Raw genomic sequence first — 23,712 nt, 5'->3', positions numbered from 1 at the left:
GAGTAATAATGGCCAAATGTAAGGACCATGAGGGTAAAATGAGATATTATTTGTCAAGTATTTTACAAATCTTATAAGTGCTCTACAAATTATATTTATGATATCATAATTATGTTATATTATATTAAAGTATACATTTGATTTAGATGAAAGGAGAAATATGGAAATTATATGTTACCTGCATATCTGCATATAGTAGGTATCCAATAAATCAATGTTGACTGGAAAATCTGGGCTCCCAAGCTAAACAATCAGAAAAAACAACTTTGCCTTTTTCTAACCATAAAATACACGTTTCCAAATCCCTCAGAAAGAGGAGCTAGTTGAACAGTATTTATATGCAGAAATAAGAAAAATGAGGCAGCTACCTTGTACTGCTAATCAAGTGTGGGTATTATCTCCACTACACACACACACACACACACACATATGTATATATGTATATATATATATATATATACATATATACACACACACATACATATACATATAGGTAAAAATGTATATTTATATAGGCACTTTAAAATTTATGAGATTCCCTCATAATAATTCAGGAAGATAATATAAATATCACTGTAGGCAGTTAGATGACATGGAGCACTGGGCAAGGAGTCAGGAAGACCCAAGTTCAAATCCAGCCTCTGACACTTCTATCCTTGTTACCCTGGAAGGACCACTCAACCTCCATCTGCTTCTGTTTCCTCAACTGTAAAATTGAGCTGGAGAAGGAAATAGCAAACTACTCTAGGATCTTTGCCCAGTTGGAGTCATGAAGTGTAGGGCACAACTGAAAAACAACTGAACAACTACAGCAAAAAGTGCCAGGCACTGGGCTAGGCATTGGGGGATTTCAGTGCAGTGAATTTTTAGCCCCTACATCCATCCAATAAGCTTACCTTCTAATGGAGAAATAACAATTATCTATAAAAATTTATGCAGCATAAATAGTTAGTACATACACACAGTTATAAACACATGGCAGCATACCACTCTCTAATACTTTTTGGGGGGGCGGGGCAATGAGGGTTAAGTGACTCGCCCAGGAGAAGGAAGTGAGGAGATAGAACGATATGTGTCCCAAAAGTCTTAGGGCCATTTTAAGTTTAAAACTGCACTGAAATTCTTAAGACAACCATGTCAAGATAGACATAAAAGTGATACGAGATCATTTTGGGGAGAAGGCACTAGGCAACTTGGAAAAGCAAGAAAGGCTTCATGTAAAAATCTGTGCCTTAATGGAGCCTTGAAACAAGTTAGAAATTCTCAGTGATGGACGTGAAGAGGGAATGCATTTTCTTGCATGGGGGACAGTCAGTGAAAAGGTATGGAGGAGGGAAGAGAAGCCGTATTTATGAGAAATAGAAGGTCAGCTGGGCTAGACCTCAGTATGGGTGGAGAGAAGCAGTGTATGATCTATTCAATTTCTTCTACACTGTACTGTATTGCATTTTAGCTGGGAGAGGAGGAAGATCTCTTATCTGTCCCTCTGGTAAAGCTAAATTTAACCAATTAGTTAGGTTGGAAGGCCCAGAGGAAAAGGCCCTGAGAGAATGAATGCAAAACAGGAAAGGTAAGTTTCAATACCTGGAGAAAAGTGGAGTATGGCAAAGAGAAGCTTATAACTTATTGAAGGGATAACAGAACTGGGTAAAGGGTCCCTGGAAGCCCAACAACAACATAAGCTCAATGGGGCCGGGGAGGCTAGACCCCGGGCAACGAGGTGTCCGTCCAGAAGGATGTCAGAGCCAAACTTAACTTATTGGACACCCTCCCAAAGCTGATGCTAACAGTGATTTCCATGAGGTTTTAGAGAGGCAATTTTTTTAACAGCTGCGAAAACATTTTTCTCCAAAAGGACCCCACAATATCTAAACTTTTAACATAAAAACTATTTTATGACAATTTAAGTGTCAGTTAAAGAAAAGCAACATCTCTATTTATGGTTGGTGGACATTTAAGTCAATTGTTCTCAATACAGAATGTGAAAAACTGCTGAAAAAAAATTCAACTCTGCTCCTCATTTAAAAGAAAAAAAAATCCAAACCAAACCAAACCAAAGCTGCTCCGATTTGTTTTGAAGAAATCAATGGATTCCAAGAGGCAAAAATGAGAACAGTATTCCAGTCATGGGAAATACCCAGTGCAAAAGCTAAGAGGTGAAGTGTCCTGGGTAAGGCTCATAAATCTTTTTTGGCTATATGGAGAACATAGTCACACCAGTTATAACAATGGTGCAAGTATGTCTTGTGTTCCAGCTGACTTGGAAGATTTTTCAAATTTAATTCGTTTTCTCTCAATCTTACCTTGCCCAACAACAACCCTTGTAACAAAAAAGCAGAGTCAAGTAAAACACATCTCTCACTGGCCATGTCGAAACACACATACATATGTATATGTGTGTATACATATATACATATACACACACATATATGTGTGTATGTATTCTGCACCCTGAGTCTGTCACTTCTCTGTTAAAGGATGAGCAGTGTGTCTCATTACTGGTCCCCAGTAATCATGGCAGGATATTGTATTGATCGGTGTTCTTAAGTCTTTCAAAAGTTGGTCATCTTTAAGTTATCATCATACACATTCCTGTTTCTTCTTAATTTACTCGATTCATATAAGGCTTTCCAGGATTCTTTGTAACCACTACTTTCATCATTTGTTATGGAACAATAGTATTCAATGGTATTCATGGGCCATACTTTGTTCAATCATTTCCCAATTGATGAATATTCTCTTAGGAGCTAGTTCTTTGCAACCACAAAAAAGAACTGGCATAATTGCTTTTATACATATAAGTCCTTTTCCTCTTCCTTTGGTATTTTTAGTAACCCTAGTGGTTACCTAACTACTGAAGAAAACAAATTAACTAACTACTAAACAAAACGAAACAAGTTAGTTATGGTAAACCTAGTAGTGGAAATGTTATGCATACTTTTAGTACCTTCGAGGGAGTAGTTAGAAATTGCTTTCCAGAATGGATGGACAAATTCATCCACCCTAGTGTGTTAATATGCCCTTTTGCTAGCAACTCCTCCAATGCTCCGCTTGTAATAAGGGTTTTGATTTCATTTGATTTTCTCTCAGGGGTGAGAAGTTGGAGAGAAAGAAAATGTTTCTAAATTTAAAAAATACACGCATCACATAAGCAGGGGGTAACTGCTGAATGCAACGGTAAGACTGCTGGATTTGCAGTCAGGAGTCTTGGGCTATATTTGACACCTTGGTCAAGTCACTTACCTCTAGGCCTCACTTTCCTCGTCTGTATTAGGGAGGACTGGATTAGATGATCCTTTAAGGGCCTTTCCTAGTTCAATACTCTAATCATACGATCCATCCAAAAGTGATGCTTTCATTCTATTCTATGTAGGCTTACACATGTGCTTTGCATCATGTGGAAATTCACACTTGTGGGAAAAGCAAGCTATAGGTATGATCCCTTAATGTAACTGGAGACCTAAATTAAAAAGACACTAAATAAATAACAGACACGAACAGCACCTTATGCCAGTGGATTGAACAATCAAGACATCACAAACACAAACATAAGCCCCTTTAGCGAAGGGGGTGCTCTGTTCAGGTTTGCAATCAAGAATCCCTATGTCTTACATTGAACACAGTGACAGAAACATTGTTTGATGAAGAACTGTGAATGACTTAACTATTCTCAGCAATACAATGATCCAAAACAATCCCAAAGGACTAATGATGAAGCATACAATCCACCTCCAGAGAAAGAACTGATAGTGATTGAAGACACACTGAAGCATGCTATTTTTCACTTTCTTTCATTTTTCTTTTTTTTATTCAAGCCTTCTTGTACAAAATGACTAATATGGTAATGTTTTACATAATTGCACATGTATAACCTATATCTGATGGCTTACCGCCTCAGGGATGGAGGAGGGAAGGGAGGAAGGGGGTATAATTTAGAACTCAAAACTTTAAATAAAAATGTAACAACAAAAAAAGAATACCTATGTATGAATATTGCCTCTCATAAACTACTTACTAGGTATGTGATAATAGGCAAGTCTGTTAATTTCTCTTAGCTTTAATTTCCTCACCTGCAAACTATGATAATATTTTGTTATTTTATTGTTATACTATATATTGTATTATTATAATGCTATCTCACAAATGAGATAACATGTGTAAAGTGCTTAGTACAGTGCTAAGTGCTATAGAAATCCCTACATCCAACCAGTGTCTTACTCTGAGCAATTATCTAAGCAACAGTTGCTTAACTACCCAGATACTTGTAGCCATTCAGTAAGCATTTATCTAGCACCTACTATGTGATAGTCATTATATTATGTGCTGGGGATAAAAAGAAAGGACCTGCTTTCAAGAAGCTCGCAGTCTAATGGGGGAGACAATCTGTAAACAACTATGTACAAACAAGATACAGATAAAGAAAAATAGCCTAGGGGCAGCTAGGTGGGCAGTGGCACTGGATTGAGGAGGACCTGAGTTCAAATCTGGTCTCAGACATTTGACACTAGCTGTGTGACCCTGGGCAAGTCACTTAACCCTCATTGCCCCACGAAAAGAAAAAAGAAAAGAAAAATAGCCTAAAAAGAGAGTCCCCCTCCTAATGTGTAGATAATTAACAGAGGGAAGGCATTAGCATTAAGGGAATCAGGAAGAGCTTCTTATAGAAGATGGGATTTTACCTTGGATTTGAATGAAGCCAGGGAAACCAGGAGACAGAGATAAGGAAAGAGAATTCCAAGTTTGATAGACAGCCAGGAAAAATGCCAAGGGGCTGCATCCTGTGTGGCTTCCCCTTAATATTGGCAAATATTAATCAATTAATTATAGTAATTGGAGGCCACAGGTCTCCATGATATTAGGTAGGAAGGGCTGGGGGAGGGAAAAGATCTCTGGAGAAGCAAGGGAATATGTTCTCCAAAGGATATCCGGAAGACTGAACCTTAGGCTTGCAAAGGTAGCCAGTGCTCAGGCCTCAGGCAGAGATGCTTCTCTTCTGGTTATGGAGGGAGGCAGGGAAAGAGAGAGGGAAGGATATTGTGCAGAAGTACGGGAGCATTCCAAGTCTCTTCTTCCTTCTCTGTCCTGACACTTGTTTTATTTCTGTTTGCTGTCTTCTCCCTCCCCCCCATCAAATCAAGGCCCAGGAATTTCCAACTTCCTGGTTCCCAGGCAAGCATCGCTATTCTGATCAAAACTTTCCAAAAAGTCTTTCAGCAGGGGTTAAAAAAATAGCCCTATGAAAGGGGGTAGAGGAATACCCAATGAAGGACTTTTAAAATAGCATCCGAAACACCAGAGCACTATTTTGGAAGTCCTTAAATTCCTGGACTGTTGCCCAAGTTCCAGAGTACAGTATGTACTCTCATTTGACTAACCTCACTCACTACTTCCCTTCCATTTAATTTGGCAAAGACATGGAGATGGGAGATTTGTGCCTTTTATTTAATGGGAATTGATTTTGTCTACCTTCCACTTCTTTTCTACATGTACAGGTTGTCTCCGCTGAGAGAATGTGAGTTGGAGAATAGGGGTTGTTTCCCATTCCTTGTACTTTTATCCCAAGAACCAAGCACAGACACTTCATCAATGCATGTTGATTGACATTTATGTTATCTGGTGAAAACTGACTTCAGCTTTGGGGAGCACATCGTCTGCTCAGAATAATCATGTTGACTTCCAGAAACAAAAACAATGGTGATTTAGTGGGAAGGTGTCAAAACACAAAAATCAGCTTGGACTGGGATTTGAATGTTATGAAGGTTGGGAGGTGGAAAGGAAGCAACCTTCTTAAAAGAGTAGTTTTTGTTGATAATGACACTGAAGACAAATTCCACGGAAGAATCATCATTAGACTGCCTTTTCTCAGTCTTTGACATCTGCAGACTTTGACCCGGACACTCTTCTCTTGATTTTCATGCTATAGTTCTCTCCTTATCTTCCCCCTACCTGTCCAAACCTTCCTTGACATATTTTGCTGGAGATTCATTCTTTTTTTTGTTTTGTTTTGTTTTTTGTTTTAGTGAGGCAATTGGGATTAAGTGACTTGCCCAGGGTCACACAGCTAGTAAGTCTTAAGTGTCTGAGGCCAGATTTGAACTCAGGTACTCCTGACTCCAGGGCCAGTGCTCTATCCACTGCACCATCTAGCTGCCCCTTGGAGATTCATTCTTAAAGTACAAATAGTATGGTGGATAAGAACACTGGATCTGGAGTCAGTAAGACCTGAGTTCAAATTTGGTCTTAGACACTTACCAGCTGTGTGACTGTTCCACAAATCTCCCAGTTTCATGTTTTTGCAGAAGTTATCCCCTCCATTCCTAGAATGTCCTCCCTACTCACTGCCACCTAACAGAATCCCTATGAAAGATCAGTTCAAGTTTTAACTTCTACATGAAGTCTTTGCCCATTTCCTCTCCCCTCTCCAATTTATAGGGCCTTCATACCCCCAACATTGTGTGTGGACTGGTGTTACCCTATTGGGACCAATGCTTCAGGCACAAGTTGGCCTGGATAACCTTTGAGGTTACTTTGGACTCTATAAGACCCACATAGGCTAGGCCATCCCTCTCTAGAAGCTCACAATTTTCTGTAGGCACCATCTGATGCTTCACACCATTTCTGCAACAAAATCCCTTAACTTCTCACCCAGCTGTCTCAAAGTCAGCAAAACCAGGCCAGCAACCTTTGTAGCCAAAATGTAAGCTAACAATAACACCACCCACCTGGCCATATCAGCTAGACCAGAAGTAACCCAGCAGGCTTGTTCTTCCCATTCTAATTTCTTGACCTAGTGAACTCACCTCAAGAAACATAAAGTTAAGAGACAGGTAGAGCCAAGGAAGACATCAGCAATATAGTACTTCTACACAATCGAAGAGCCCTGTGATTTTGCAGTCTAACGGATAAACATTTTTTCGTGTGTCCAAGTTCCTAAGAAAGGAACTGGAGATTAACTAAGAAGATACATAAAGTAACTAATGAAACACTCAGGCACGAATAGGAATTTCACACTTTATTCTGGTTCCCAGTCATTTACTTTTCACTAACCCAAAAGCAATAAGAACATACTGGTCTGACTACAGGTCTGGCACTCTACCTACTGCGCCACATAGCTTCCCTACATTGTTCTTTGCACTGTTCCTAAGAAGCCTTTCTTCCTTTGTCAGTCTTCTACCACACAAACTCCTGGTTAACCCTCTGCCCCAGTGCCAAAGAACACAACCACCTATCACAGCACCATTGCCATCTACAGTCTTTGAAAGGGCATTACCCACATGCATGCATGCTCACACACATTCCCTTTTTTTTCAGGGAAATGAGGGTTAAGTGACTTGCCTACAGTCATACAGCTAGTAAGTGTCAAGTGTCTGAGGCCGGATTTGAACTCAGGTACTCCTGAATACAGAGCCAGTGATTTATCCACTGCATCACCTAGCTGCCCCCACATTACTTCTAATAATAAACCACTCTGTAAAACTTGAGTTGCTGCATAAATGTCAGTCATGGTGATTCTACTGGAGCAGAACATCCAGCTCTTCAAGCAAAAGCAAAAAAAAAGGCAGATGGGAAAAATTCCGAGTATTCAGTGTCACATCTCAGCAGTGGTTTTTATTATCACAGATGTTTATTTAGAAGGGAAGACATAGATAGACCTCACAAAACATTTTGTCAAACCCTTCAATTTTACAAATGAGACCATAGAGGACCAAAAAGGGTAAGTGACCGGACCAAAGTCACACAGCCAATTATTTGTGGCCAACCTCCACAATTGGAACCCAGATCTCTCAGCAACTAGAGTTTGTTTTTTTCTAATGCATAGGTATGCTGCCTCTCCCATGATAAAATGACGCTAAATATTAACATAAGAACTATGCAGAAACCCAAATCTCCAACATTTAGCATCCTGACTGGTCACTCACATCTCTAACTCACCATGATTTCTCTCTGTTCTTCCAAGTTCCTTAAGAAATTTGAAAACTCTCGGAGTGAAGCATCTGCAGAGGGAAAGAGAAGTAAATAGTCTGAATGTGGAAAAGAAACCAAGACAATTTGTCAATATTTAATATTTGCAAACAAAATTGGACCTCAACACGATCAATTCAACTTACTTTGAAACTTTCCTTTGGACCTTAAACCTGTAATTACACTGGTATTGGAACTCCTGATCAGGAAAACCCTTCCTAACAATACAGATGGAGATGTGCGCTGCTAGGGAGCTGTGATCTGCTCAGCATCACCAAGCCACCATGGATCAGGGAAAGGACTGGAACTCTGGTCTTTCTGACTCCAAGACTGACTCTCTAGACATGATGCAACAGCAGCTTCTTACTTTTTAACGATTCGCAGTTAAATAATGGAACATACCATAAAACAGCCTGAATTCTATTTTACTCTATTTCCATACAGATCCTTTGTTCATTACTCATCCATATTTTTATCATATATTTGTAGTTCACATATTGACATTTGTCCAGTCCTGCTTTTTTTTCATTTAGCAATATCTAATCCAAGTTTTTCTGTATTTCCCTTTATTCTTTATACTTCTCAGTTTTAATGGCATAGTAGTATTCCACTGCATTAACCAAGCATCAGTTAATCATATGTTCCATTGAACCTCAATACACAATTTACCCATTCTTCTATTGTTCTTACATACCTATACATCGCTCATCATCAGTCTCAGCGTCACCAATGAACTCAAATTTGAAGTCTCTTAGTGAATGGGCAAACTTCCTCTGGGCCAAAGACAGATCTAGAAGAAGAAAAAGTCATGATTTATACTCAATTCAAATCCAAGTCTTTAGCAAATTTATTCTGCCAGAGACACAGAGCACTACTGAGACCTTCCACATAGAGAAGGTCAGACCACACACACATACAGGCATTTACTATGGGCCCAAAGCCCTCATTTTACAGATGAGGAAATTGATCAATCAGGGAAGCCAGTTTAAAGCGCATGATGCTGCCTCCTGTCTTGTCTAAGCTGAGTCTGAAGCTCAACAACACCTCCTCATACATCACAGAACAAGGCAGCCTCGAAATGACAAAGAGATAAGATTTTGTTTTGTTTTAAGAATACTTCATGTGGAAAAAAAAAAAGAATACTTCATGTGACTGAGAAGGCTTTAAAAACAACAACAATGAAAACGATGGATGCCCAAAATACCCAAATGAAAAATGAAGGGGAAGTAATAAAATATTCATTATGTTCCACCAGAAAGCATAACAACCTTCCATCATTACACCACCCACTTTTATGGCATCATCCCCTTCTTTAAACAATATAAATGGAAGAAGAACTGAAGTCATCAAATTATACTATAAACACCAAAAATATTTAGTCCCGGTTAAAAAAATAAAAAGCAAAGTAGTTTACTGGAGCAGACTGAAGGGAGAATCAGAAAGCAGTGAACTCAATAAACCTGTGTTTGATCAACCTGAGAATACAAGTTAATCAGGGGAAAAACTCTATATCTGACAAGCTCTGCAAGGAAAACTGGAAAGCAGGTTGTGACCTTCTTGAAAGCAGAACAACCTTTTGCCTTCCTGTGTATCCCCAGAACGGTATCACAGTGCTTAACACGTAGTAGGTGCTTATAAAAATTCTTACTGACTTGACTCATTGGCAGAAATTAGGTTTAGACTAACATCTTCTACCAAATACCAATAAACTCAAAATAGATAATGTGAAAATTGAAGGTCAGACCATAAAAGAAAAAAAAAAACAGAAGGAAACCACATCAGGTACCTTTAATTATGGCTGGAATATCAAGCAATGACAAAAGATAAAACTGCTAATTCCAATTGCATGAAATTGGAAAGGGAAGGATTATAGAACCACAGATTTAGAATTACAAAAGACCTTGGAGGCTATTGGCTCAAAACTTTTTGTTTTACAGATAAAGAAACTGAGGCACTGACAAGTAAAGTGAATTGCTCAGTCATCGTCTAGTAAATGTCTGATGTAGGATTTGAATTCAGGTCTTCCTAACCTTAAGCTAGGCATTCTACTGCCCTCAGGGTGATATTTTTTAAAAATCAAGTTGGAGGGGCAGCTAGGTGGTGCAGTGGATAATGCACTGGCCCTGGATTCAGGAGTGAGTTCAAATCCAGCTTCAGACACTTACTAGCCGTGTGACCCTGGGCGAGTCACTTAACCCCAATTGCCTCACTAAAAACAAAACAAAACAACAAAACAACTATGTGGGAAACTGACAGTTCTAAGAATCTAAGAAGATCAGCAACTAAGAAAGCTTCACTGGGAGAGACCTAACTACATTTAAATCCAGCATGCTGTCTGTACAAGAGGAAGATAATGGTTTTGCAACTTTATTTGTATTTTACAGCTCTGTGCTCATTTGCATTTTATGTAGGCAGCTGGTGGCCAGGGCTTGCAGTCAAGAAGAAAATACCATTCACAGTTCACCAGCCCTACAAAAAGAGGCAACTGGCCAGATTTGGCCCACGGGCCAGAGCTTGCTGACCTCCGCTCTCTAGGATCAGGGCTGAACCCACTTCTTCCTCTACTGGGGCCTGAAATATGTAAGGGCCCATCTTAGCTCTGGGCAGCTGCTTGCTGAACTGTCTCATAAATGCCAGGCACCCCAATAAATTAAGTCCTGAACAAAAGGCCCTGAGGGAATGCTAATCTGTTCCTTACACCTCTACATATGCTGCCCAAACCAGATTCAAATGTAATTGGGAAATATTTGACAAAACAAATAAAAACACAATGAAACAGAGATAATATTAACACGTAGCTTTCAAAGTCAATCGTGGCCTACGGGATCCTAAATCTTAGTGGTTTGGTGGCCTCCATTTCTATGAGTTTGATACCAAATGTCTAGGCCAAATTAGACTACAAATAAACATAATGTAGGTGATACTATATTTTCACTTATTTTCTTAAGTATTTCCTGATTACTTTTTTTTGGGGGGGGGGGGCAATGAGGGTTAAGTGATTTGCTCAGGGTCACACAGCTAGTAAGTGTCAAGTGTCTGAAGCCGGATTTGAACTTAGGTCCTCCTGAATCCATGGCCAATGCTTTTATCCATTGTGCCACCTAGCTGCACCCCCCCCCCATTACTTTTTAATCCAGTTCAGCTGCACTGGGGAGTTTTGACTCCTCTGTTTTAGATTCTCAGTGACCCAAATTAAGTTTCTCAACCTCTCTGATACAATTTCTCTAACATGAAGGCAACAAAGTGTATACAAATTCAAGACTGTTTCTTAATAGGGATTAAGTAGTAGAGTAAGATAGTAAAAGTCTCTTAAAAATATAGATACTTGATAGCAAGGGCAATGATTCTGTTACATCTCTCCATTCTCTTCAAATAAACATCTCTCCATAAAAGATAAATCTAATAAACTGGGATGACTAAAATTCCTATATTTGTATTAATCTCAAAATTTACTTAAGACCAATAGTATATTCTTTGGTAACTAAGCTTCAATTCCGATTTTCTCTGAGGGATATGCCATATTTCATTTCGTAAATATGTTGTGAATAACAAAAAACACTGATCACTAGCTAACAATTCAAGGTGTGCACAGAACTCGACAGACATTTCCTCATTTGATTAGCACAATGACTAAGTAAAAAATATAGGAATTCCACATTTTATAGATGAAGAAACTAAGGTTGAACAGTTAAGTGCTGCCCAAGGAAACACATCTAGAAGGATTCAAATCTTGGGGGGGGGGGGTCTTGACTCCAAATCTAACTTTCTTCACTACACCATGAAGTTTAAGTGTGGTTAATTTCAACCTCTCTCCTCTGCACCCACCCAAAATAGAATTCTCTAGAAGTTAAGCTTCTCTGACAGTTTGGGAGATCTACTATAGAAATTCTCTCTCCACATATTTTCCCACCTTATAGCCATGTGATGTTTAAAATCTAAATTATGGTCGCCTTAAATTAAAAAGCTTCAGTACCAGTCCTTGGGCATTAAACATTTATTAAAGCATACAGATATTCTCATGGAGTTCAGAAAGTTAAGAAAAAAGCCTATTTAGCCTAGAGTTCCAGCCTGGTCTGGTTCTTCCTCAAGCCCTCTGCCACAAGCCTGCTTCAATCACGATCTCCCTCCAGCAAACTGATTGTGGAAGCTTTTTATAGGTCTGGAGCAGAGGCGGGCCTTACACACTGCTTCAAGCTGATTGGTTGGCATCATCCAAATCCATTGGTTCTGAAAGTGTTCTCAAGGTGTGATTACAATCCAGTTAACTTGAAGTAGGCTAATCAGCAGTTAATCACTCTCACTTGATTCAATCAGTCTAGATTAATCTCCAGGTGGGTCTTTGAGTATCTGCTAAATCTCATTATTTCATCACAGCCAGGACAATTGCCTACCATCAATATTTTATTGGATCTTAGCTGTGCAAATCTTCACATAGGAAGATATTCATGGCAAGTCATAAAGGTACTGTACTTTTCAAAAGCTATGTCCAGCACCATGATTGAATCTAATCCGGCAGTTTTGATCTGTAGGGCACAATTCTGAGAAATGAGAAAGACTCCTCATTTTCATCTTGATTTAGAATTATCTCCATCATCACACAGCCCATTAAGCATGGAAGCCCATCTCAGTTCCCTGAAAACCATGCTAAGGAGCCTTTCTACATCAATGCCATTATCTAATATAAGGCAGAACTTGAGGCCAGGGGAGCCTACTGCTTCATTTTTTGTCTTTGACTCACCAAGGCATGGATACATTGTGATTAACCTTACAGGACAGAATATGTAAGGTGATGAGATCATGCATAAAGCTCAATAATTGTTTGAGTGGAATTACTGAATATATAAGATGAACAGAAACGGTACTGGAAGTTAGCAATCATTCAGATGTTAACCAGTTGAAGATGCTTCAATGAGGCAAGAAGGGCAAATGTATTGATATTGATTTTCAACCTTGAAATAAAGGAAGCTTAGTGGAGGAGACAGGCTTTTAAGAGACACCTTTAAAGAGACCAAAATTCCTGAGGCTGGGTGTTGGGAATAAGAAAAGGAGGTTAATCTCTCTAGCTTCTCTGTATGACTTTTGGGACTCTGAAAACATGGCTTCAAAGTGAGTAACAAAGACCAGGTATATAGCTACTGATCCAGTTAGCAAGGAGAAAATGGGCAATATCACAGAATATACACCACCTGCTCAACCAGGGAATAATTGGGACTAAAATGCAATGCAAGATTAATAAGTGCTCAGCATTGTGCTAGAGACTGGAGACAACAATGGTAACTGATAATTATATAGCACATTAAGATTTTACAAAATAAAAAATAATAGAGTACTTATTAAGCACTTTTAGTATGCTATTAAGTACTTTATGTGCTAGACAAAAATAGAAAGACAGTCTCTCCCCCCCCCTCCCCCTTGAGGAGCTCACATGCTAATAGGAAAGATGACACATGGAAAGTTTCAGCTCAAGTCAGATAAAAGGATCCCAGGTAAATCAGCAAGGCAGGTAAGAATGCCTCTTCTTTAATATCATTCCCACTAATATTATATCCAATCACATCCAGATTTCTGATATTAAACTATGTGACCAGGCCAGGGACTAGCCAGTGACAAGAATTTTCCTAGGTCTTCAGCAGCTCTAGCACTTAAAGCCATGGGAGCAGTTGCCAGGCTGCACAATCTGAAGGCTTTGCTTTCCAGGATAACAGCAATGGACACTAGGCTAAGAGTGTTTTCCCAAGGCTCTTGCATTCTGGGTCCTGGGCTGTCTACATCTTGAGCCTAAAAGGAGATTGCGGTCAAGATGGGGATGGGGATTTGATTTCCCTAGCCTAAGCTGCCTCCTTTCTCTCCCTCATGGTGCTCTGTTTGCGGCTTCAGACAGGCTGGTTGGCTCACCTATCCCATCCCATATGAGGCTATTATTGGTAGGATTGAGTGGCCCTTTCTCCAAAGGGGCTGGTTCATCAGATGATGGCTGTGAGGGCTGGGTCAGAAGTAGGACCAGGGAACTGAGGGATACTGCCATTCCCAGGACTTTTATACATTATACACACCTCCCTGGATCCTTACCACAACTCTGCTAAGGTAGGTTGTATAGTTATAATTAAACCCATTTTATAAGAAAATTAAACAAATTCAGAGAAGTCATCCTCCACACTGCTGTACAAATGATATTTGATTTCTACAGAACTGGCCTGACCAGGTTACCCTTTTGCTCAACAGGCTTGCTTCAGGTCTCCCTACTGCCTATCAGATATAATTTTTTAAATCTTCTGGAATTCCAATCCTTCCACCATCTGGCTCCAACTTATCTTTCCAAGCAGCTTTTCAATGTCCAACTCATGCTGACTTATCTGATGTATGCAACACTCATCTCCTATCTCCATATCCTTTCAAAGACGGCCCCCTGCACATAGTGAGCCCTCCCTCCTCACCTCAGCCTCTTGTCATCACTAAGTACATTAAAGGTTCCACCCAAGTGCAGCCTCTTTGAGGGACCTTTATCTTACCAATGATCAGTGTTGCCCTTTCCCCAAAGTCCCCAAAGTCCCAAGGACTTTATGTCTGCTTTGTGCATATTCTATATTTATTTATCTGTGCCTATATACTCCCTCTCAAAAGAATGGATGCTCCTTGAGGCCAGGAATTATTTTTGTTTCTGTCTCAGTGTCCCCAATGTTTAGCACAGCATCTAGTATGAACTTAACAAATGCTTGTCAAGTTTAAGTGAGTTACCCCTGGTCACAACAGATAAATGTGAGAGGCAAAGTCAGAACCCAGGTCCCTCCCAATTACAAATTCAGTGCCCTTTCCACTGCAGCATGGTGCCTCTCAAGTTCAGTTTGGGACAAGTTGAGTTTCACATGCTGTGGACCATCCAAGTAGAAACGTCTTCAGAAAGGTAAGAGACATGTCTGGAACTCTCCCCCCCCCCCCCCCCGCCCAAAAAAAAGGAGTCGGGACTAGAGACATGGATTGGAAGTCATCTACATGGAGGTATTGGTTAAGGTTGTAGAAATGAATGAGAAGGGGGGCAGCTAGGTGAGTGGATAAAGCACCGGGCCTGGATTCAGGAGGACCTGAGTTCAAATCTGACCTCAGACACTTGACATTTACTAGCTATGTGACCTTGGGCAAGTCACTAACACCCACTGCCTCACCAAAAAAAAAAAAAAGAAAAAGAAAAAAAATGAATGAGAATGTCCAGTAAGAGAGGGTAGGGAAAAAAAGAAGACTGAGGAAAGAACTTTGGGGAATCCCCACATTAAGGGATGAGTAGAAGGTTCATGAAAGCAAAGGGATGATTAAAAAAAGTAAAGAAAGCACCAGGAGTACCTCAGAAGCAAAGGAAGGAGAGAGGATTAAGTAGGAGAAGGGACAATGCTTACAGCGAAGTCATGGAAATGAGAAGTAAGAAAGGCCAATGGATTTGGCATTTCAGAATCGATAACATGAGGGGATTCTTATCTTTCTTTAAGCATGGACCCATCTTGGCAGTTTGATGAGCCTATAAACTCCTAAGAAAAAAGGGTTTAAATGAATAAAAACAAAATACATAGGAAGACAAAGCAAACCAAATATACTGAAATATATTTATCAAATATTTAGAAAACAGGGGGCAGCTAGGTGGCACAGTGGATAAAGTGCTGGGCTCATGGATTCAGGAGACCTAAGTTCAAATCTGGCCTCAGACACTTGACAATTACTATCTGTCGTGACCCTGGGCAAGTCACTTAACCCACACTTGCCCTGCAAAAATAAATAAATAAAATATATATAAATAAAATAATAAAAAAGAAGTTTAAAAAAAATATTTAGAAAACAAGCCACAATTAAGAACCATGATAGGGTATAGGATCATTGAATATATGAGAAAACATTGCAATGGTATGATGTTAGGCTAAAATTCAGAACTATAGACTAATGCTAATTGCTGGAAAAGTACTCCGTCTAAAAGAAAAGTGTCCTCTCTCATCCGAGGATCTCCTGGACTTCAAAGAAATTGATTTCTCTCATATAGGCCCTTAGGGTTTGTCATTTCCTTCTACAGGCTCAGGATGAGAAAAAATCCAATGAAAACTGCTCCAGGTCTAGGCTAATGCATTTGCTTGAAATCCTTTTAAAAAAAAAGGTGAGGATTTTAAAATCCATTTAAACATACCTTTGCATTTTTAGAACTGGAGTAAATCTTTCAAAAGTGGTACCCTGAAAACATGACTAAGTAAGGCAAATAAATTTCTACAAGTGAGAGGCGCTGCCAACTAGCAAAACTAGGAGTGTGAACGTTAATAGTTCGATGCCAACTGACATCCAGATTAATCACAGATGATGGTTCTGTGATTACACAGCAGTGCAGGAGGGCTGCTGCTTGTCCCACACAGCCAAAGTCACTCAGGTCCGCAGGGTGGAATGTAGCTTGCACTATATGTTCATCTGTACTTGCTGACTGCTGTTCTGTTCCATTGTTTATCCATTCTCCAGGCCTGGTCTGTCTGTTCCTCATTTGAGAACAGAGCAATCACTTCTGTTTCTTTTGCATCACAGAGCAAAAAGATCTTATACACAAGAAAGGCAATAGCATTCAAAAACAAAGAAAAAAAAACCACCCAACCATTGTTTCCCACAATTTTTTTCAATTTGAATCAATTAAACCATCATTTATTAAGAGCCTATCTACTCTAAAGGCTGAACACTGTTCGGGATAGAGAGCCAAAAGAATAAATAAATAACAGTACTAGATGGATAGAGCACCGGCCCTGGACTCAGGAGTACCTGAGTTCAAATCGGCCTCAGGACACTTAAACACTTACTAGTTGTGTGACCCTGGGCAAGTCACTTAACCCCAACTGCCTCACTAAAAAAAATAAAAAATAAAAAATAAAATAACAGTACTAGACCTCAAGAAGCTTCTATTCTAATGAGGAAAACATGATAGATGCTACAGACTCAACTCCAATGTCTTCCAGTTGCCTCTAGGATACAATATCAACTATATCTAGGGGTTAAAGCCTGCCACAATCCAGCCTCAACTTATCTTTCTAGACTCACACACTCTAGCATCCACCCGAATGGCCTTCTCCCTCTCTGTTCAGCACTGATGACACTCCATCTCTTGCCTCTGTTCCTTCACAATGGCCATTCCCCACCCCACCCCCCCATGCCTGGAATTTACTCCCTCCTTCTTTTCATCTCACAGGGTCCCTCTCTTCCTTAGGTGTAGCTCAAAAACCATCTGATGCATGGAGCCTTTCTGATCACCTCCCCCCCAGGGGCTAGTGCCCTCCCTCCCAAACTACCCTGAATAGAATCTGTATTTATTTCATATGCATGCTATATATGTTTCTATATGTCTCTGTTGTTCACCATTAGAACATCATCTTCTAGAGGGCAGGGCTTCTATCCACTCTTTGTACCTATAACCCATAGCACCAGGCATTTAGGAACCATTTAATAAATACTTGTTGGCAGATTGCTTACAGATTCTGCAAAGGCAGAAATAGCAACTGGCACTTGCCTAACTCTCTAGAGTTTTAAATCACTACATATTTTATCTTATTAGTCACTAAGGTTTCTCCAAGGTCTATGAGCCCAAAAAGGGAGACTGCTGTAGTGGAAAGAGCATGTGATTGGAGTCAGGAAGTTTTTGAGTTTGGAGTCTACTTTAAACACCTTTGTGACCTTGGGAAAGCCTGGGCCTCAGTTATCTTATCTGAAAATGAGGAGATTAGACTTGACCACCTCAACCCAGCCCCTTCCAGATTTAAATCTATGGTCCTATGATGGCAACAATGACCCTGAAAAGTATGATATGGTTATCCCTAGGTTACTGTTATCCCCATTTTACAAATCAGGAAACTGAGGCTGAGTGAGGTTCATAGATTTGCCCAAGGTCACACAGCAAGAAAAGCATGGAGATGACCTCTGATAAGCCAGCTCTTCCCATGCTAATTTCCCCACTATTTTCACTAATTCACACTAAAAGGAACATTACAAGTATTCTGGCAGGTTGCACACCCATTTGATAGCATAACAGATTCCCTGTAGAATTTTTTCTTCCTACTTCTCCCAAATAACTGCCTTCTCTTTCTTCCTCTCCCTCCTCACTCTTACTCTTCACTTTAATCCAGAGAACCGAATATTCCTCATACTAACAGTTGTGAGTTCAGATTTCGAATTTGTTACCAGCTCGAAATTCAAACATCTGGTTTCAGATCTTGGCCCTGCCATGTATTAGCTGTGTGATCTGGGGCAAATCACATAGCCTTTCCACTGTGGAAGAAAAACCACTTCTGAGCTACTGACTTTTTTGGGCTACACAGAAGCTCAATCAGCCATGGTATTAACACACATAAAACAATCTCAGGGTTAATCCCTTCAGTAAGAGAGTTGACCCCAGACCCCATAACACCAAAAGGCAAGGCCAGCTCTGGCCTACAGTTCCTCACTCCAGCTTCTCAAAACATAACAGGGCCTGCTAGTGATAAAACAGTCCCAAGTCTCTAATGACGTTAGGCTCAATCAGAAAAACAAAGTGATAAATCATATATGCATAAAAGCTACCATCATTCAAAAAATTCTGAAGCCTTTAGCTCTTGGCAAAGAGTAATTGCCAAGTTCAGAAATTCCAGACCCCAGATGTATCGTCCTTTTGCATGTAGAGACCTAATCAACCAGATCCTCCCATCCTGCTGCTCATTTCTACACATCCAAACCTGTCCCCAACATTCCTCAACACTCTGGCTCATCACGTGGTATAGACTCTAAGACCTTTAAATCTTTCAATCAAGACTCATAGCAAAGAAATAGCAGTTACACTAATCCAAGTCCCTTGGAAGCAAATCAAAAATCCTCCAACACAAAATGGCACAATGCTGTCCTGTGATATGTGACAATGATCCAAACAGAAAGGGCCATACTCAGAGGAGGAAAGAAAGCAATCCAGCTCCAACATGAGCAGGTAACTGTCTTGGGAGATTTCACTGTAGAACTAAACAAATGAGCTCATAACCCAAAACTGAATTATCGGTCCAGTGCAGATCAAATAATTGAAATAAATAGTCCTGAGTTCTAGTAGGAAAACATGGCCAAACACGGAACCAGTAAACCCTCCCACCTTCTTAGAGATTGGCCAAGTTGGGGGCACAAAAAGCAAAATGTTCAGTCAAAAGTCTGATTAAAGACTGGAGTTCAGAATTAAGTCAATTGTAGGGGATGGGGGAAGCGAGGCGTTGGGGTTGCTTAAAAGAGGCAAGATTTGCAAAGAAATGCTTTATGGCTGAAAGTCTCCAAAGACCTAAAAATTAGGATCACTTGGAAGGCAAAGGGGAGGCCCAATCATGGATGGATGACATCAAAGAACTTTATGATTTAAAAAAAAAAAAAGATGAGCTGGTCACGGGGCATGAGCAAAGGATAATCACAGACAATTAGCATTTCACTGGTTTACTTGTTTTGATGAACTTGAGGAAGGGCTCCAGCCTCTTTGCAGCTGGGTGCTGCAGTAGATAGAGAGCAGTGTGCCTGGAGTCAGGAAGACCTAAGTTCAAAATCCAGCGTCAGACACACACTAGCTACATGACCCTGGCCAAATCACTCAACCTGTCTGCCTCATTTTTCTCAGCTGTAAAATGAGGGTAATAATAGCACCTACCTCTCGGGGTTGCTGTGAGAATTAAATGGGATTTAATTTTTAAAATTTTAAACAGTGCCTGGCACATAGTAGGTGCTGTACAAACACAAATTATTATTATTATTATAACTATATTTGATGTGTGTATACACACACACACACACACACACACATATATATATATATATATATATATATATATATATATATATATATCAGTTAGTAAGCATTTACTAAGCATCTATTAGGTACCAGGCATTATGCTAAGCAATGAGGATTGTTATTGTTATCCTTCCTTCTCAAAGAGGACGAATGACATCAGGAGCTTGATACCTTAACTTACAAGTGAATTGGATTGAAGTGAGGCAGGGCAGTACAAAGTATTTAGCTTCACTCTCCTCCAGAGTCATCTGGAGACCAATGGCAAGACTTAGGTCAGGACAACTGGAGATGGGGATACAAAGAAAGGTAAAAGAGAGCTGCTACCCTTAAGGAGCTCAAAATCTAATGGAGGAGACAAGCGGCAATTATGTGCAAACAAGATTTCTACAGGAGAAATAGGAAATAACTATCAAAGGGAAAGGCATGAGAATTAAGAGGAAATCAAGGAAGGGTTCCAATAGAAGATGGGATTTTAGCGGAGATATATTACACACACACACACACACACACACACACACACACACACACACATACATGCACATCAAATTTCACTTTAATTCCTAGATACAGTTTAAAGCTGTTCTCTATTTTTAATATACAACACCAAGATTTCACAGTTCCTTAGGTTCTCTCAGAAAACACTAAGTAAAAGATAACAGTAGGGGCAGCTAGGTGACGCAGTGGATAGAGCACTGGCCCTAGACTCAGGAGGATCTGAGTTCAAATGCAACCTCAGACATTTGACACTTACTAGCTGTGTGACCCTGGGCAAGTCACTTAACCCCAACTGCCTCACCAAAAAAAAAAAAAGAATAACAATAAGCAAAAATATTTTAAAAAGATAACAGATGTCTCTTTTTACCCACTCATTTACATATATGTAAATATAATGTATGTCTTTTTTTTTTTTTTTAGTGGAAGCTTTATGTGATAACAACAATAAACACCTTCTGGCCATACTTATTCTTCACTGTCATCTATTGCTCATGAACTATGGGCTCCTACTTGAAATGCTCCTTGACAGTGATCATAACCCAAGCTCCCCAATGAAAAATTCTTTAGGGTCTAAAAGATTAAGCCTTTCCCATGGATAGCATTCACCTTTGGAGCCTCTTGGCATGGATGCTGAGAAAGTCCAGCGTACAAATCTTTGGGGAATGAGAGGGGTTCTGGTTCCTGTCACTCTTTACTAGGAGGGAAGAGTTGGGTAACCTCAGGGTTAGAAGTCATGGGCATGAGAGGATTCCAAGCCTCCACAAGGCCATCAGTGATGCTAAGCCAATCAGTCAATAAATCCTATTATTTTAGTATGTTGCTAATGAATAGAGTGAGTAACCTGACAAACAAAGTGGTCTCCCAAAGAACCCAGGCAAAGTGAGATGAAAGGGGGGCGGGGGTGAGGAAGAAACAAAACCACCCACACAGGGACACTGACAGGAGGAACTCTGGGGTTAACCACAAGTATACACTTAAAGCCCAAAGTAAACATTAGTAGGGACTCATAGTTGCTAACCAAAGGAAAAAACAACCCTGCTTGTCTCTCCCTAGAGCTTTTAGATTTATTTTCCTGGAACAGAATCAGAGAATCTCAAAACTGGAAAAGACCTCAGGGGCCATCAAATCCAGCCTATACCTGGACAAGAATCCTTGCCACAAAAGCCCCAAAGGTCACCTAACATCCTCTTAAAAGTCCTAAAGGGGGAGGTTACTGAGTGACTCCTGAGCAAAAACCTTCTTTCTGCAAACTCAATAAAGTGACTCTCCTCCAACTCCCTTCATTTTACAGATGAGAAAACTGAGGCCCCAAGAGATTAGTGAATTGCCCAAGGTCACAAAGTGAGTTATGAAGCAGGATGCAGATCCAGGTCCCTTCATTCCAAATCCAATACACTTGCTACCAAGCTGCCTGCACCAGGCAGGATGCTGGTCTCCTGACACCACTCAAACCACTCTATTTGCTACTTCCTATATAAGTATAATGAAATGTTGAACCATGTGGCAGCAACTGTATATTTTATAAGAGTTCACAAAGGGAAGGAATATTGTGGACCAAAGCAAGCAGGAAATATAACAGTTAGGAGTCAAGAACTGACCTAAGCCTTGAAGGATGGGTCAGGTTTGGATTGGCAAAGAGGAGAGGGAGGGCATTCCCAGCATGGAAAACAACATAAGGCCAGGTCATGTAGATTTAGTGCTTAGTATAGTATGCACAATGATGGAGGGAAGGAAACACTGATTATGACATCCAAGGACTCAGAAATCACAGGAGCTGGTGCCTCGTGCCATCTGAAGGCTAAAATATGTGTTATTTTGAAAAGCAATGTTCAATGAATCATCTGTTCATTCAAGAGGCATTTACAGGGGGCAGCTAGGTGGCGCAGTGGATAAAGCACCAGCCCTGGATTCAGGAGGACCTGAGCTCAAATCTGACCTCAGACACTTGACACTTACTAGCTGTGTGACCCTGGGCAAGTCACTTAACTCTCATTGCCCTGCAAAACCAAACCAAAAACAAAACCCATTTTACAAAGTGCTTCCTAGGTGCCATATACTTGGTATTTAAAAAGATAAAGATATGGGCAGCTAGGTGGTGCAGTGGATAAAGCACTGGCCCTGCATTCAGGAGGACCTGAGTTCAAATCTGACCTCAGACACTTGACGCTTACTAGCTGTGTGACCCTGGGCAAGTCACTTAACCCTCATTGCCCTGCAAAAACAAAAACAAAAACAAACACAAAAAAAAGATAGGAAATGATGTGCACCCTTACAAAGCTTACATTCTATTGAGGGAAATGCCTGACCCAGATGAACTACAGATGTGACTTCAGAGCCATACCAAGAGATTTATGAAACAATCATGAAAACGAGATACCACAAGACTTAAGATGGGCAAATATGTTATTCCATCTTTTTGTTTTTGTTTTAATGGAAGAAAACTACCTCCAAACTACAGACCAGTAAACCTGGCTTCAATTCAAAATGAACCATTAAAGAAATGACTGGAAAAACTCTAGAAAGGGAAATAGTGATTACCAATAGTTAGCATGGGAGGTACATCAAGAATAGGTCATGCCAGACTAACTTCATTTCCTTTTCTGACAGGATTGCTAAACTAGTAAATGAGCAGAATGTTGTGGATGTGGTTTAATTGGGCTTGAGCAAAGCATTGGACAAAGTATGTCTTCCTATTCTTGTGGAGAAATGTGGATTAAACAATAACATAGCTGAATTTAGAATTAGTTAAAGGATAGACTCAAAGTGTACACCTCAATGTCAGCATGACAGGATGATTCCCTTTCAGTACTTCAGGGCTCTATGCTGAGCCCTGAGCTGGTTAAAGTTTCTGGATAAGGGCATGGATGGCATATGTATCAAATCTGCCAATGACAGAGCCAGGAGCTATAGCTAGCACAATGGATGAGAGTCAGGATTCAAAACCATCATGATAGGCTAGTATTGGGATGAAACTAATAAAATGAAATTCACTGGGGATGAATGTAGTTCTTGCACATGGGTACCAAAAAAATCAATTTCATGAGTGTAAGGGAAGGGAGACAATAGTTCTGCTGAAAAAAAGATGGGCTTTGGTGACCAACATGCATCAGTAGTATGACGGAGCTTCCAAGGACACCAACTGAATATTGGGCTGCAGCAAGAGAAGACCAGCTGCAGGGCATGGGGAGGGGATAGACTCCCAGTAGTGTACACTGCCCTTGTAAGAACCCATTTGGAGGACTGTATTCAGTTCTGGGCACCACAGGGCCTAAAGGAGGGTAGCCAGGAAGGTCCTTGAGGCTATGTCAGAAGAAGATTAGGTGAGATATGGCCAGGAGAAGGTAGGAAAGAGGCAGGGGATGGGAACCGTGGCTCTCTTCCAGGATATGAAAGACTATCTTGAGTAGAAGAGTTTAGGATTATCTTGCCTGGCCCCAGAAGGCAGAACCAGGAGGAGGGGTAGA

At 40.3% G+C, this 23,712-nt stretch overlaps 1 protein-coding gene across 1 annotated transcript in view; it reads right to left on the bottom strand.

Annotated features, from left to right (window-relative positions):
• ARHGAP10 (Rho GTPase activating protein 10) overlaps positions 1-23,712 on the bottom strand; it is a 369,896-nt gene that overhangs the window by 258,447 nt on the left and 87,737 nt on the right. Inside the window, exons 2-3 of the mRNA XM_043973392.1 lie at positions 8,657-8,752; positions 7,933-7,994 (exon numbers count right to left, since the gene is read on the bottom strand). Of these exons, the coding sequence (XP_043829327.1) occupies positions 7,933-7,994; positions 8,657-8,752 (158 nt within the window). The remainder of the gene's footprint in view (positions 1-7,932; positions 7,995-8,656; positions 8,753-23,712) is intronic.

The sequence above is a fragment of the Dromiciops gliroides genome, chromosome 6 (genome assembly GCF_019393635.1).
Source record: "Dromiciops gliroides isolate mDroGli1 chromosome 6, mDroGli1.pri, whole genome shotgun sequence".
In the NCBI taxonomy this organism is placed as follows: Eukaryota; Metazoa; Chordata; class Mammalia; order Microbiotheria; family Microbiotheriidae; genus Dromiciops; species Dromiciops gliroides.
Note: the sequence above shows the minus strand (reverse complement) of the source record. Positions and strands in the feature narration are given on the sequence as shown.